This window comes from Danio rerio, chromosome 14 (assembly GCF_052040795.2).
Source record: "Danio rerio strain M-AB ecotype USA chromosome 14, GRCz13ab, whole genome shotgun sequence".
Taxonomy (NCBI): domain Eukaryota; kingdom Metazoa; phylum Chordata; class Actinopteri; order Cypriniformes; family Danionidae; genus Danio; species Danio rerio.
The window spans coordinates 970,649-987,500 of NC_141034.1; the positions used below are offsets into that span (position 1 = coordinate 970,649).

At 40.3% G+C, this 16,852-nt stretch overlaps 3 protein-coding genes across 5 annotated transcripts in view; 2 read left to right on the plus strand and 1 right to left on the minus strand.

Moving 5' to 3' along the window:
- ints10 (integrator complex subunit 10) overlaps window positions 1-1,767 on the plus strand; it is a 41,032-nt gene extending 39,265 nt beyond the window's left edge. For all 3 annotated transcript variants that reach the window (NM_001441952.1, NM_001441951.2, NM_212639.3), the window contains 1 exon segment: window positions 1,352-1,767. In NM_001441952.1, coding sequence (NP_001428881.1) covers window positions 1,352-1,508 — 157 coding nt within the window. In that variant the 3' untranslated portion in view covers window positions 1,509-1,767.
- A 1,613-nt stretch (window positions 1,768-3,380) lies between these two features.
- tlr1 (toll-like receptor 1) lies at window positions 3,381-8,821 on the minus strand. Its single transcript, NM_001130593.2, is given in 2 exon segments — window positions 3,381-6,779; window positions 8,777-8,821. A coding segment is annotated over 1 exon segment (2,388 nt). The 5' UTR covers window positions 6,766-6,779; window positions 8,777-8,821; the 3' UTR covers window positions 3,381-4,377.
- Window positions 8,822-12,817: 3,996 nt separating this feature from the next.
- Window positions 12,818-16,852, plus strand: part of klb (klotho beta) — an 11,621-nt gene continuing 7,586 nt past the window's right edge. The window contains exons 1-2 of the mRNA XM_087281052.1: window positions 12,818-13,604; window positions 15,954-16,467. Coding sequence (XP_087137178.1) covers window positions 12,906-13,604; window positions 15,954-16,467 — 1,213 coding nt within the window. The 5' untranslated portion in view covers window positions 12,818-12,905. The remainder of the gene's footprint in view (window positions 13,605-15,953; window positions 16,468-16,852) is intronic.

A 16,852-nucleotide genomic window follows, 5' to 3' on the forward strand; every position in this document is an offset into this window, starting at 1 on the left:
ATCTGCAGCTGACATCAGAACAGCAGAAGCCTCTGCTCACTCACAAACATCACTGTAGAGCTAGTGTTGTATGATTCTCTAGCGTAATGTCTAAAGTGATGACAGAACAGCTGATTTTGCTCACATTGTAAGATTATAAAGCTGAACAGCATGAAATGCCATCAGTCTACAGAGATTTCCTAGCATTTCTCTGTTGCAATCTTAAGATCACAATAATTAACCATGAAAAACCCAGAGAAAAGCAAACACTTGCAGATTCTGTGGTATAAATGCAGCACTACAACATACAGTAGAAGAGAGATCGACTTAGAATGTCACTTACCTGATTTATAATGATTTGTCCAGCTGCTGTTTTTCTTCCTCAAAGGACCTAATATGCAGACTTTGTCGCCATCTTGTGGCGAAACGTCAACCGACACTGCTCAGATGGCGGCCGATGCACTAAATCCGATGCTTCGTTATTAGAAATATTTAAAATAGGCACTATCCTTATTAATAAACTGCATGGTTGCAATCTAAACAACTGCATTCCCACCTGAAAAAGCCTCAAAAGTACATGACGTTGTCCAACAGCTGCAGAATGTGTCAACCTGTAGAGTGTCCTCTGCTTGTGGCTGTATGTGGGCGGAGTAATACACAGGGGTGAAGAGGCTGGGCGAGTGCTGTTACTGGCAGAATATCGCACGGCTATCAGCCAATCAGATTCAAGAACCGGACAGAACTGCTGTATAAATAAAATTAAACAGATTTTTGTACATTATAGGATTGAATGTCCCACAGTCCAAACACATGCGCTATAGGGGAATTGATCAACTAAATTGGCCGTAGTGTATGACTGTGTGTGTTTGAATGAGAGTGTGTTTCCCAGTGATGGGTTGCAGCTGGAAGGGCATCCGCTGTGTAAAACATATGCTGGAATTGTTGGCGGTTCATTCCGCTGTGGAGACCCCTGAAAGAGAGACTAAGCCCAAGGAATATGAATAAATGAATGAAAAAATGCTTAGTGTTGTTAAAGCAGAATTGATGTCTGAAATATTTTAATGCAAAAAATAAATAAACAAAACAAAAGCGTAATTTTCTTTATAATGCAAAATCTGTATTTTATATTCAATTTGGCATATAAAATGAGCCAGACTTTCTTTGTGAGGTTCACCACATGTGTTTTATTTTACAGTAATCATGTGTGTGTGTTTGTGTTTGTGTTTGTGCGTGTGTGTGTGTGTGTGTGTGTGTGTGAGAGAAACTGCTGTTGTGAAAGGGTTTATTTCTCGTATGAACTCAAGTGTTTCTGTCCTCTCAGTATTATTATCCGCTCAGTTGTCTCACTGTCTGTGTGTGTCTGTTTTTGCAGGCATCACACTGTGACCCGAGGAATCACTAAAGGTGTGAAGGAGGATTTCCGGCTGGCGATGGAGCGTCAGGTGTCCCGCTGCGGAGAAAACCTGCTCATGGTTCTGCACCGCTTCTGCATTAATGAGAAGATCATCCTCATCCAGTCTTTACCCTGAGTAACCTCATAAGCGTGTGTGTGTGTGTGTCAGATCGGCTTCACTTAAGACATTACTGACTCCATGAACCAAAACTTGAGGTAGGATTTCATGTGGGTGAAAATTAGCAGACATTTCCTTTTATTCTCTGCTTGTACGATGCAGATTACAGCATTTTCTCTTTGTACCATTGTAAAATATGTCATGAACCAGACAGTTTTTGTGTAAAATAATAATGTTTTGTTGGCAGCTCGTGATAAATAAAACTGTGTTTTTGTAAGTTTGCGTGTTTTGTTTGTATGAACGCTTTCCTCTGGTCTGTTTCAGGACATATACAGTCAGAATTATTCGCCCTCCTGTGAATTTCTTTACTGAAATATTTCCCAAACGACGTTGAACAGATTCAGGAATTGTTCACAGTATTTCCTCTAATATTTGCTCTTCTGGAGAAAGTCTGATTTGTTTTATTTTGGCTAGAATACAATCAGTTTTTAATTGTTTTAAAGCCATTTTAAGGTCAATATTAGTTTAGGAAAAATATTAAATACAAATGATTAAAAATAGCAAAAATCAAGAGAAACATACAATATTTAAAATTTTGTTAGCTTTGTAGCTTGGACTTTTATTTGCAATATTTTAATTTTAATAATTTATTTGTGTTATCTTTCCATTTCTAAGCATGTTCTTTGACTAAAATATTAGTGTAATAAAAATATCTGTTTAATAAATCAGTTTTATTTAAATACATAAAAATACACTGACTATATATATATATATACAGTTGAAGTCAGAATTATTAGCCCTCTTCAATTTTTTTTTCTTCTTTTTTAAATAATTTCCAAATGATGTTGAACAGAGCAAGGAAATTTTCACAGTATGTCTGATAATATTTTTTCTTTAGAGAAAAGTATTGTTTGTTTAATTTTGGCTAGAATAAAAGGAGTTTTTAATTTTTTAAACACCGTTTTAGGGACAAAATTATTAGCACCTTTGAGCTATATTTTTTCTCGATTGTCTACAGAACAAACCATTGTTATACAATAACTTGCCTAATTACCCTAACCTGCCTAGTTACCCTAATTAACCCAGTTAAGCCTTTAAATGTCACTTTAAGCTGTATAGAACTGTCTTGAAAAATATTTGAAAAATTATTTTCAGTCATCATGACAAAGATAAAATAAATCAGTTATTAGAAATGAGTTAATAAAACCATTATGTTTTGAAATGTGTTGAAAAAATCTTCTCTCCGTTTAACAGAAAATTGCGAAAAAAGAAACAAGCGGTCTAATAATTCAGGAGGGCTTATAATTATGACTTCAACTGTATATACTGTATACACATATACATACAGGATGGGCCATTTACTGTATATGGATACACCGTAATAAACCTTTTGGGAATAGTGTGCTTGGTTTTAACGTAACTTCATTTTTTCATGAGTTATTTACATGCCCCCTCACATATACTAATGTGCCACAAACAGGACATTAATATCACCAACCATTCCCATTTTATTAAGGTTTAAGGTGTATCCATATAAATGGCCCACCCTGTATATGTATATATATATATATATATATATATATATATATATATATATCGTCACCTTAGAATTATAAGGTTCTATCTGACATTTTAGTCAAAATTGAGTTATTGATATTTTCTTCTTAAATACAACTTGTTTACATTATTGGATGTTTTTTTTATAAGTTTATGAATTTTAATTTTAAAAGCAAATGTTACACACAAACTGTTTGCTTTGGAATGCAAAAACTTTGAAGCTCAATATCTCAAAATCATTCGGATCGCAGAGAGAAACTTATAATTCCAAGGTGAAATATAATATTTCTTGCTTATTTTTCTTCGTTGTTTTTATGTTGTTATTATTATTTTAGTGCATTAAATATTTTGTGCGTATTAAAATATTACATTGCATCCTCAAAAAAAATTTAATAGAAGTAATGTCGTCTACTACATTGAAAATTTTGACTTTCGTTTGTTATCTCTGTACAATAAGACTCTATTTGGTAATCACTTAATTAAATAAAGCCAGTGTAATCACAACTACAAAATCATTTATTAATCTCAGGTAATGCAATCAAATAAAATAAAAAGCCACTTCTTTAAATAAATATCTGTTTGGCAATTTGAATCTAAGGGGCTGTTCACACGACAATGATTTCAATCAAAAACAGGAGACATCAATATCATGTAAACAACCTAAATTAGGCATATGCACACATACTTTTCAGTCAGCCAGCCAAAGCTCTACTAGTGAACTGTCTTCTTTCCATTACAAAATCACCACGTTTAAGATCTGATTTCTTTAAAAACCTGTGATATTTTTTTTTTTACTGCTTGATTGATATACGAAACGATATAGTTGGTCTCAGACCGGGCAAGAAGCACTGCATTAACTTACATTTTAAAATAAATTACATATATTTTACCACGGTATTTTTAATGGAGTTTCTGCACTCGCCTGCTGCTACTGGCGGCGTCTTTCATCTCGTTTTACACTTGAACAAGTAAATGAATGCTCAAGCCTGTTTAACTGATTGTATTTTAATTACGTTACAACATCGATGCTGTAAAAGGAACCTTATGAAATTTTAAATAGTCATTTAAAAATTTTACCGGAAGCTTATCGTTAGCTGAAATACACTAGCTGTGCAGATAACCCATTAGCAAATCACCCAATAGTATCTGGATGCAGCCTTTATGATGCAAGTTGAGATTGCATCACTCAGTGATGCAATGTCAGACAGAATGCACTCAATGGAGTGAGTGACGTCACTGTGAGGGGTGGGGTTAGGTGAGCCTAATAAAAAGCATTGGATCCAGCTCATATTGCACTGCACCAGGTCTGCATCTCTCAAATCTCCTCTAATCACTCTTCTTCTCTGTCTGGCGTATTAGGAAGCTCAGCCTGTAGAGCCGCTCTTAGATTTGCCCAAAACAGTTTCTGCTTGGCTCCCTCTTGTGGCCACTCCAGGTAAGTGCGTCTGGACATCATGGTCTTGAGCTGGTAGTACTTTGAGGGAATGAGATACAGTGGCAGAGGCTCCAGAAGAATGAGAAGTATGCTGTCCATCCCTCGCGTTAGCTTCTGATGGTTGGCGAAGTAGAGTTCATAGTGGCACCATTCGCTCTGGACGAAATGAGACGACAGCACAAAAACACACCTTCTGCTCTCCTCGATGCATCGGAGGATGTTTTGCACGATGGTTTTTCCCGGGATGAAGTCCCGCTCGTGGTGACACATGCGCAACCCACAGTCGCCTTCAAGCTTGGGAAGAAATTGAGATTTGACCCATCCTGCGTTTTTCTGGCTGTACGATACAAAGGCATGGAAGCGCAACCTTTCCACGTCCTCCTCTTTAAGCTGCGAGGTTATAGAGTAATGCTTGGCGCGAGTCCACCTCCACATCATCCTGACGTACCACGGTATATCCAAACGATTGCACAGAAGGCTAACAGCAACAATCAAACTGATCGTCGGGATTAGAATCGTGATAGCCAGAATCCATGCATTGCAGGAGATCTCAGGAAGGTGGAAGTCTTCCAATGTGGAGTTGCTCCAGGATTCAGGGTAACTGCATCTGTATCCGTCTGGCCAGTGTTTAAGAGTTGATTTAAAGGTTTTTATTCCCTGTGCATTGATCAGAGAGGCAAAATCACGCAACGCACAAGTGCAAATGAAAGGGTTGTGGCTCAAATCGAGATCTTGGAGATGTTGACAAGTCTTGAGGGATCCTGGTACAGGAGAATGGATGGAGTTGGATCTCATCAGGAGCTTCTGTAGGCTTGGGAATGATCGGCAGGTGGGAAGATCCAGCAAGCGGTTGAATGTTAAGTCTATGACTTGCAAGGTATCGAAAGTGTGGATGTCTGCAGGAACTGTGGACACTCGGTTGTGCCGAAGGTTTAGGACTTGCACAGAATCTGGCAAACACTTGAAGACGACTTCGTCAAATCTATTTCTAGACAAGTCTACATGAAGGACTCCGGGAGGCCAGAAACACCTCCCTTGATTCTCCGAATAGGTAAGTGTGTTCTGACTGAGGTCGATGTATTGAAGCGAGTCCATCAGGTTAATTCTTGAAGTCAGTGGACTTAGATGCTTTAGGTTGTTGCCCCTCAAAACCAGCCTTGTCAGGTTTACCAGCGTACCACATTCTGTCTCGGGATTAACCGAGAAGATTTTTTCTGTAAGGGCGCAATCAGACAAATCCAACTCCTGGATCTTGCTGATCGTCCCAGGACAGGTCATAAAGATTATAGGCGACTCAGTTAGACTTACTTTCCTCGCAGGTGTGTTTATGAAGAAGTCATACAGCATTTTTTGGTCAAAGATGAACGTGGTTACTGACGCTCTTTTTGTAGAGAATGACTCCAGTATGTGGGTTGAGGATTGATTAACACCATCCTTCATTTCTGTCAGGGTAAGATCTGTTAAGGAAAGCTCACGAATGGTGGACGATAGTATCGTGTTTACCGAACTTGTCAGAAATTCCCATGTGGTTTTTACATTGGAGATTTCCAATCGAACAGTGCGCATGAGTGCTCGACTGCGCATCTGCTGGACTACCTCCATCTTGCCGTCCACCTTAGTGAATTCAACCTCTTTAAAACGTGCAAAAACATCATTAGCGATAGCGATATCCACGTTAGTACTTGAAAGGGCGATGACTGCCTTTTCTGCGTGTACGTCATCTAAACTATTCCCCTCATACGTCAATAACCCGTCAGCATTGATGAAGAGTGTTCTCAAGGTGAGATTGGATATATGAGTAAAGTCTTGGATGCTGATTGATTTGGCGCTCAATCCCAACCACTGCAGGCGTTTTAGCATCGAGAACTCCTTTCCTAAAGCCATGGCTGAAAACCGATTGGATGACAGGTCTAAAAGCTCCAAACATCCCAAGTGAAGCAGATACGGCTGTTCGGAGAGGTTCTGGAGTCCGTTGTGGGACAAATCCAACATCTCCAGAGCTGGAGTAGATGTGAATGTGTCTCTGTCGATGTTTTCCAGAATATTCCAGGACAGATTGAGGAATCGCAGACGTGGTGTTGTGTTGAAGTCTCTGCAGTTTAGTGACTGGATGTGGTTTAGCGACAGATCCAGGTCCTCGGTGGATGGTTTAAGGTCATCTGGGACCGAGGACAGATTCTGAGAGGAGTAATTGACTATGATCCTCTGAATGGCGGGAATGAGAGACGGATGGAAACATGTGAGATAAACAGACACTAACCACCAGCCTGAAGACGGCTTCATCTTTCTGAGGTAATCTGAGAGAGAAAGAAACATATTTAGTCTCGTTTCCTGTTTTCAGTCAACCGCACTCTTCACAGTTTTCACTTTTACTCTGACCGTCTCTAGCATTAGTTTGCGTTAAGTATTTTAAAATTACTTTAAAGACATTCAAATATAGGCTTTTGGGAATTACAGCGTGTTTGCCAGTAAAAGTTTTAAAATAATATTAAAACTAGGATATATGCTTATTAGTTTCACCTTGTTTAGATTGTATTATCAAATAGATATATACCTTTTTGACAGACAGACAGAAAAACAGACAGACAGATAGACGGGTAGATAGATGGATGGATTGACGGACGGACTGACTGACAGACAGACACACAGACAGACAGACAGACAGACAGACAGATAGACGGGTAGATAGATGGATGGATGGACGGACGGACTGACTGACTGACAGACAGACAGACAGACAGATAGACAGAGATATATGCATAGAAAGACACGACGGACGGATGGACAGACGGACAGACAGATAGAAAGACAGACAGCTATATAGACAGATAGACAGACAGAAAATAAGACGGACAGATATATAGACAGACGGATATATAGACAGATAGATGGTTGGATGGATCGATAGACAGATAGAAAGCTAGACAGACAGATATATAGACAGATAGAAAGACAGACAGACAGACAGATGGATATGTAGACAGACAGATATATAGATGGATAGGAGACATAGACAGACAGACAAACGGACAGTTATATAGACAGACAGAAAGACAGACACATATATAGACAGATAGCAAGACAGACGGACAGATATACAGACAGACAGACGAGACGGACAGATATATAGACAGACAGAAAGACAGACACATATATAGACAGATAGACAGACAGACGGACAGATATACAGACAGACAGAAAGAAAGAAAGACAGATATATAGACAGGCAGACAGATGGATATATAGACAGACAGATATATAGATGGAAAGAAGACATAGACATACAGACAGACAGACAAAGGGACAGATATATAGACAGACAGAAAGACAGACACATATATAGACAGATAGACAGACAGACGGACAGATATACAGACAGACAGAAAGAAAGAAAGACAGATATATAGACAGGCAGACAGATGGATATATAGACAGACAGGTATATAGATGGATAGAAGATATAGACAGACAAACGGACAGTTATATAGACAGACAGAAAGACAGACACATATATAGACAGATAGCAAGACAGACGGACAGATATACAGACAGACAGACGAGTAGGACAGATTTATAGACAGAAAGAAAGAATGACAGACAGACAGACAGAAAGAAAGATGGACAAATATATAGACAGGCAGACAGATGGATATATAGACAGACAGATATATAGATGGAAAGAAGACATAGACATACAGACAGACAGACAAATGGACAGATATATAGACAGACAGAAAGACAGACACATATATAGACAGATAGACAGACAGACGGACAGATATACAGACAGACAGAAAGAAAGAAAGACAGATATATAGACAGGCAGACAGATGGATATATAGACAGACAGGTATATAGATGGATAGAAGATATAGACAGACAAACGGACAGTTATATAGACAGACAGAAAGACAGACACATATATAGACAGATAGCAAGACAGACGGACAGATATACAGACAGACAGACGAGACGGACAGATTTATAGACAAAAAAGAAAGAAAGACAGACAGACAGACAGACAGAAAGAAAGATGGACAGATATATAGACAGGCAGACAGATGGATATATAGACAGAAAGATATATAGATGGATAGAAGACATAGACATACAGACAGACAGATAAACGGACAGATATATAGACAGACAGAAAGAAAGACAGACATATATATAGACAGGAAGATGGACAGGTATACAGACAGACAGATGGACAGATATATAGACTTAGAAACAGATAGACAGACAGACAGACAGATGGATATATAGACAGAATAGACAGTGTTATTTCTCTCACCCGTCCGTCCCTCTGTCCTCTCTCTCTGCAGGTCAGATTATCTGTGTTGTGAAACTGTTGATCAGATTTAGATGCTGTTCCTGAGCTTCTGCTTTTCTGCTGTTTCACTTCTGCAAAGCTCCAACATTTACCGACATTTACTGCGTTATTTACTCTGACAGAGAGAGAGAGGGACGGACGGAGCTTCACATGCAGAGACGACCTAACAGACACACAGCTCTCAGTCCATGTAAGCTACATTGGCCGTAGTGTATGTGTGTGAATAAGGGTGTATTTCCAGGGATGAGTTGTAGTTGGAAGGGCATCGGCTGTGTAAAAAAATATGCTGGAATAGTTGGCGGTTCATTCCGCTGTGGCGACCTCAGATTAATAAAGAGATTAAGCCGAAAAGAAAACGAATGAATGAACGATGCTGAAATAGGCTGTTTAAAATAGACAAGAACTTTATTTCCTGATTGTTGTGGTTTTTCATGAATATGCAGTACCGCTTTTGACCAGCAGAGGGTTTGTTTTCTGTGTAATGTTCATCAGTTACACAAACACTGCTGTACAAGAGAGAACACACACACACACACACACACACAGCATGTGATCTGACATCTTTAATAATGAAAATACAGTACTTCTGGAGTGATAATGTTGTTGTGGGAAACCGTAGTATGAAGCTCTTTATTTACCTCAGATGCAGCATATGATGTTAAACATTCACCAACATCCCGGAAAGCCGTTTCTAAGAGTGTGTGTTACTAAACTACCATGATATTTGATTTGAGCTTTAGCACTTTTTGAGTTATTCGAGTATGTTAAATGCTATATAGTTTGGAGACTGCAGTGCAGTGTGTGCTCCAATAAAAAATGTGTTTTCAAAAAAGCTTATTTTTGAAGGACAATTTTGAAGACATGAAGTTTTTATCTGATATTTTTCATGGCAATTAAGCACATTTAAAAAAAAAAGAAATAGGTGCTTTTAATAAATATTCATGTTGTGGAATTAATTTTTTTGTGAACAAACAAAGTCAGTGCATGTGAATTACTGTAAGACAATTATTAAACACTTTCCTAATATTTATTTTGTATATTCGAATAATTATGCAGTTACATTAAGGGATTTCTAAGCTTTCAACAACCACAAATGTGACATTAATCACAAATATTAAAATATTTCTCTTGATTATATCCTGGTCACATTTCATGCCAAAATCACCCCCAAAATTGCACAGGAAGTCAAGCTATTAATTTAACTTTTTTTGACATATTTTATGGCAATTAAGCACATTTTCTTTAAAAATTTGTGTAAAAAAAATCTGTGATTCTATTACTGCAACGCAATTAATTAACTAATTAACCCTTTGTCCTAATATTTATTTTCTATATTTGAATAATTGTGTAATGAATTAATATAATTCATATTTCACGAGACATTATGGCATTTATAAGCTTCCAACAACCACAAATGCGACATTTAATTGCAAATATTTGATTATTTCTGCTGAATATGTATTCTGGGTTCACATTTCACACCAAAATCACACTATAAAGGTTGTAAACTCAATCAAACTACTATATTTATTAATTCATTCATTTTCCTTCGGCTTAGTACCTTTATTTATCAGGAGTCTCCACAGCGTAGTGAACTGCCAACTATTCCAGCATATATTTTACAAAGCGGATGCCCTTCCAGCTGCAACCCATCACTGGGAAACACCCATGCACTCTCATTCACTACAGCCAAAAACCGGAGCACCCGGAGGAAACCCACACCAACACGGAGAGAACACTCCACACAATAACATCAACTGACCCAGCCGGGACTCAAACCAGCGACCTTCTTGCTGTGTGGCCACAGTGCTAACCACTGAGCCACAGTGTCACCCATGATTAATGTTTAGTATGTTTCATATTTATCCGTTGCTCTAATTAGACGATGCTGTTTTCCCCATTATTTGTTGAGTGTTTCCAGTGGTTCTCATCTCCTGCTGTGTTTTCTGCAGCGCTGTGTTGTTTCCCACTGATCACGGAGCTGTTTTCGGCTCTCCATCCTCAGATCTGATCTAATCAAGCCATCAGATGATGTGTCCAAACACAATCAGGCTGTTTTACCGCAGATTCACCTGCCGGGACTCATCCAGTTTGATGTGAAGTCAAGCTTTATTGTTGTTTGTTGCTCTGCTGAGAGGACATGACGTCAGACTCTGCTCGCTAACCTCTTTATGTGGATATTGAAGCTGTTCTTCAGGAGTGACGGATGCTCATGATCATGGAGAGACCCGCTGATGCTGTACTTGGCTATTTAAATAAACAGATTTCTGTTATGGGGCGGCGCGGTGGCTAGTAAGTATCGCTGTCGCCTCACAGCAATAAGGGTCGCTGGTTTGAGTCCCGGCTGGGTCAGTTGGTGTTTCTGTGTGGAGTTTGCATGTTCTCCCCGTGTTGGTGTGGGTTTCCTCCGGGTGCTCCGGTTTCCCCCACAGTCCAAACACATGCGCTATAGGGGAACTGATCAACTAAACTGTCCGTAGTGTGTGAGTGTGATTGAGTGTGTATGGGTGTTTCCAGTACTGCGTTGCGGCTTGAAGGGCATCCGCTGTGTAAAACATATGCTGGAATAGTTGGCGGTTCATTCCACTGTGGCGACCCCTGATGAATAAAGGGACTAAGCTGAAGGAAAATGAGTGAATTGTAAAAGTTTTTAATTTATGCGTGATGTCATCGACTTTCAACACTTGCACAGTTGAAGACAAAATTCCTTCTGTGTGTGTGTGTGTGTGAGAAAGAGAGTGAGAGAGAGTGTGTGTGTGTGTGTGTTTATGTATGTTTCTGTGCGTGTTACTGTATGCACGTGTAACGTTGTGTGTTTTCTGTCTGTCAGTGTGTTTGTGTATGTGAGTAGTGTGTGTGTGTGTGTGTGTGTTTGTGTGAGTGTGTTTCTGTGTGTTACTGTACGCGGAGTGTGTGTTTGTGTGTGTCAGTATGTTTGTGTGTGTGTGTGTGTGTGTGTGTGTGTGTGTGTGTGTGTGTACATCTGTAATTGTGCATATTTCGTGTGTGTGAGAGAGAGTGTGTGTGTGTTTGTGTATGTTTCTGTGTGTATTACTTTATGCACGTGTAACTTTGTGTGTTTTCTGTCTGTCAGTGTGTTTGTGTATGTGGGGTGTGTGTGTGTGTGTGTGTGTGTGTGTGTGTGTGTGTGTGTGTTTGTGCGAGTGTGTTTCTGTGTGTTACTGTACGCGGAGTGTGTGTTTGTGTGTGTCAGTATGTTTGTGTGTGTGTGTACATCTGTAATTGTGCATGTTTCGTGTGTGTGAGAGAGTGTGTGTGTGTGTGTGTGTTTGTGTATGTTTCTGTGTGTATTACTGTATGCACGTGTAACTTTGTGTTTTTTTTCTTTCAGTATGTTTGTGTGTGTTTGAGTATTGTGTGTGTGTGTGTATGTTTGTGCGAGTGTGTTTCTGTGCATGTTACTGTGAGTGTGTGTGTTTACATCTTTAATAGTGCATGTTTTGTGTGTGTGTGTGTATTACTTTATTATTAAGTATTAAGTATTAAGTGTGTGTGTGTGTGTATTACTACTATTTCTGTGCGTATTACTGTATGCAGGTTTGTGTGTGTGTACATCTGTAATAAAGCATGTTTTGTGTGTGTCTTTTTTGTATTTATATGGTTCTGTGTGTGTGTGTGTGTGTGTCTCTGTGTGTATTTAGAAGTGTCTGTGTGTGTCTTTCAGTGTTAGTGTAAGTGTGTCTGTGTATGTATGTGTGGTTGTGTATGCGAGTGTGAGTGTATGTGAGGATCTATATGTGTGTGTATGTTTGTGTGTGTCTGTGTATTTATGTGTGTGTATTCATGTCTCTATGTGTGTGTGTGTGTGTGTGTGTGTTTGTGTGTGTGTGTGTTTGTGTGTGTGTGTGTTTGTGTGTGTGTTTGTTTGTGTGTGTGTTTGTGTGTGTGTGTGTGTGTGTGTGTGTGTGTGTCTGCTGTAAGTCATGAGCAGATCAGAGTTCATGTTAATCATTGACCTGCTCTCCGTCTTCCTGCTCTCTCAGATCTTCAGTGTGTTTCAGTCGGTCTGCACTCCTCTTCTCTTCTCCTCTTCTCCTCTTCCTCCAGACAGAGCGATCATCACTCCATCATGTGTTTCCTCTCCTCCGTCTCCTTCGCTCTTCTCCTGATCTCAGTGTGTCCATCAGAATCTCTTCTCCAGGGTGAATCCTCCAGTGTGTGGCTGCAGCGTCTGAACGGGACGCACCAGCAGACGGGTGTGTTCCCCCGCGGGTTCCTCTGGGGCATCGGCAGCTCTTCGTTCCCTACCGAGGGCTCTTGGGATGCAGACGGCAAGGGTGCATCAATATGGGACCACTTCACCCTTCAGTCTCCGGCAGGAGCGTCCAGCGACAGCTACATCCAGTGGGAGGAGGATCTGAAAGCAGTTCAGTTTCTAGGTGTTGATTTCTTCTCCTTCTCTCTGTCGTGGCCTCGTCTTTTCCCTGATCTGACTTCGAATCCTAATCCGGCTGGAGTTGAACACTACCGCAGGTTAATCAGGAAGCTGAAGGAGCTGAACGTGGAGCCTGTGGTGACTTTATTCCACTGGGATCTCCCGCAGGTCCTGCAGGAGCGTCTGGGAGGCTGGCTGAACTCCAGTATGGTGGATGTGTTTGCGGATTACGCCGAGTTCTGCTTTCGGACGTTTGGGGATGAGGTTCGATTCTGGATCACGATGCACAACCCGTTTTTGGTGGCGGTGCAGGGGTACGGGACGGGCGCTCACGCTCCGGGGGTAAAAGGAGAGCGTGGTGACCCCTTCATCGCCGCACATAACCTCATCAGGGTGAGTCTGGGGTCGGGGGTCAGGGGTCAGGCTCATTTTTCAGATGGGGAATAATGCAGATTTTCATGCTTCCTCTAATGGAAAACACTGAGCGGTGTGTTAGGGGGCGTTTAGGGATTGATGAGCCTCCAGCAGCTGTCAGATCGGTTACAAATGTTGAAGTATTTCTGTTGGATATATGTATATATGTATTTGGCATTTTCATAAGCCCACTGTAAAATGTTAATGCAAATTTTTATGTTACTTTAACAACATTTCTTTTTAATGTACAATTTTTTTTTATATATGTTATACAAAATTGAACGTAAGCGGCACGGTGGCTCAGTGGTCAGCACTGGTGCAGGGGTGCTCCGGTTTCCCCCGGAACTGATCAACTAAATTGGCCGTAGTGTGTGTGTTTGTGTGTGTGTCTGTGTGCGTGTGTGTGTGTGTGTGTGTGTGTGTGTGTGTGTGTGTGTGTGTGTGTGAAAATGAGTGCGTATGGGTGTTTCCCAGTACTGGGTTGCAGCTGATAGGGCATATGCTGGAATAGTTGCTGGAATAGTTGGCGGTTCATTCCGCTTTGGCGACCACTGATAAATAAAGGAGTAAGCTGAAGGAAAATGAATGATCGACTGATGTAAGTCGAGTTGACTGTATAAACGTTTCTTAGATTCAACTAAAAGTAAATAAAGCACGGATTCCTTTACAGTGCAGATTTGAATTACTTTTTAAATGAAACATTTTTTTTTCAAAATCTTTAGACTTTTAAATATGTTCAATTTTTATGTCTCAATGGTGAATTTAACTTACAATTTGTTTTTTAAAAATGTCTTAGATACAAGTGGTTTTTAACAGATAAAGAACATTTATCTATTAAATATATATTTAATATATTTAAGAGTTTATATATATATATACAAACTCACTGGCTATTTTCTTAGATAGACCTGTCCAACTGCATGTTAATGCAAATGTCTAATCCGCCAAACACATGGCAGCAGCTCACTGCATTTAGGCATGTAGACATGGTCAAGAGGATCTTCTGCAGTTCAGAGTGAGCATCAGAATGGAGAAGAAAGAGGATTTAAGAGACTTTGAACGTGGCATGGTTGTTGCTGCCAGATAGGCCTCTCTAAGTATTTCAGAAACTGCTGATCTACTGGGATCTTCATGCACAACCATCTCTAGGGTTTACAGAGAATGCTCCGACAAAGAGGAAATATCCACCTAACACTTCTACTGAACATAACTAGTATCCTACTGGACATAAATAGTCTCTCAAATGACATAACTAGACTGCTTTAGGACACAAATAGTCTGTCATTGGACATAACTAGTCTCATACTGGACATAACGAGGCTCTTACTGGAGATAACTAGTCTCTCATGGCACATAACTAGTCTCTTTAGTTTCTAATAGGACATAACTAGCCTTCTATTGAAAATAAATTGTCTATCTAGTCTTTAACAGGACATAACTAGTCTCATACAGGACATAATTAGTCTGCTACAGCACATAACCAGTCTTTTACAGACATAACTAGTCTCTTACATTACATAACTAGTCTCTGACTTGTGTCTAACAGGACATAACTAGTCTCTCACTAGTCTTTCACATGAAATAACTAGTCTCTAAATAGTTTTATAGTGCATTACTAGTCTCCTACATGACATCACTAGTCTTACAGGACATAACTAGTTTCCTACAGTATGTAACTATTATCTTACAGGACATAATCTGTCCCCTACAGGACACAACTAGTATCCTACAATACATAACTAGTCTCCCACAGGACATAACTAGTTACTCACATGACATAACTAGCCTCTCTAGTTTCAAACAGAACATAACTAGTCTCTAACTACTCTTTCACAGTGCATTACTAGTCTCTGACAGGATATAATCGTCGTTGACTAGACTTTCAAAAGGACTAACTAGTTTCTAACTAGTTTTCTACAGGACATAACTAGTCTTACTATTTTCCTACAGGACATAACTAGTTACTCACAAGACATAACTAGCCTCTCTAGTTTCGAACAGAACATAGCTAGTCTCTAACTAGTCTTTTCACAGTTTTCACTGTCTCCAACAGGACAAAAATAGGTCTTTCACTAGACTTTCAAATGACATAACTAGTCTCTAACTAGTCTCTTACATGACATAACTAGTCTCTCACTAGTTATTCACAGGACATAGCTAGTTTCTCACAGATCGTTACTAGTCTCCCACACACAAGACATAACTAGTCTTTCACTAGTCGTGTACAGGCCATAACTAGTCTCTCACTAGTCCTGCCCAGGACATAACTAGTCTCTCACTAGTCTCTCATACACATATATGACTTTTTCTCGCTCTCTGTCTCCTCAGGCTCATGCTAAGGCGTATCACGTCTATGATAAACTCTTCAGAGCTCGTCAGAATGGTAAAGTGTCCATCAGTCTGGGCTCTCACTGGGTGGAGCCTCTTCACGGCCAGGCCACGCCCACCAACCTGGAGCTCTGCCAGAAGTCCATGGAGGCCGTGATTGGCTGGTTCGCAGAGCCCATATATGGCAGTGGAGATTATCCAGAATCTCTGAAGTCTGCAAACCGAGGTGTGATCCCAGAGTTCAGTGCGGCAGAGCGGCTCTGGGTGAGGGGGAGCGCAGATTTCTTCTCGGTGGCGTTCGGGCCAGAGACGCTGCGTGTGAGCCGGGGACTGGCACGATTCGGCCAGACGGTGGCGCTAGAGCTCAGGAGTGTGCTGGTGTGGGTGCAGCAGGCGTATGGGGACCCATTGGTGCTGGTGGCCGAGAGCGGGTGGTTCTCTGATGCTTCTGTCGGGGTCGAGGACACACTCGCCATCTACCTCAACAAGAGATTCATCCTACAGGTCATGCAAGGTGTGTGTGTGTGTGGCATTGTGAGGACCAAATGTCCCCACAAGTTTATCAATACCAGTACGTTTTTGACAAGAGTGTGTGTGTGTGTGTGTGTGTGTGTGTGTCTGTATGCGTGTGTGTGGCTTGCATTGCTTACATTGGGATGGCAAAAGTCCCCACAAGTATAGTAATACCAGTTCATTTTGACCTGTGTCTTTGTGTTACTGTGTGTATTTGTTTGTGTGTTTGTGTATGTGTTTGTCTGTGCGTGTGTGTGTGATTGTTTGTGTGGTTTGTATCCCTTACATTTTAAGGGCCAAATGTCCCCACAAGTATAGCAATACCAGTTCATTTTGACCTGTGTCTTTGTGTTACTGCGTGTATTTGTTTGTGTGTTTGTGTATGT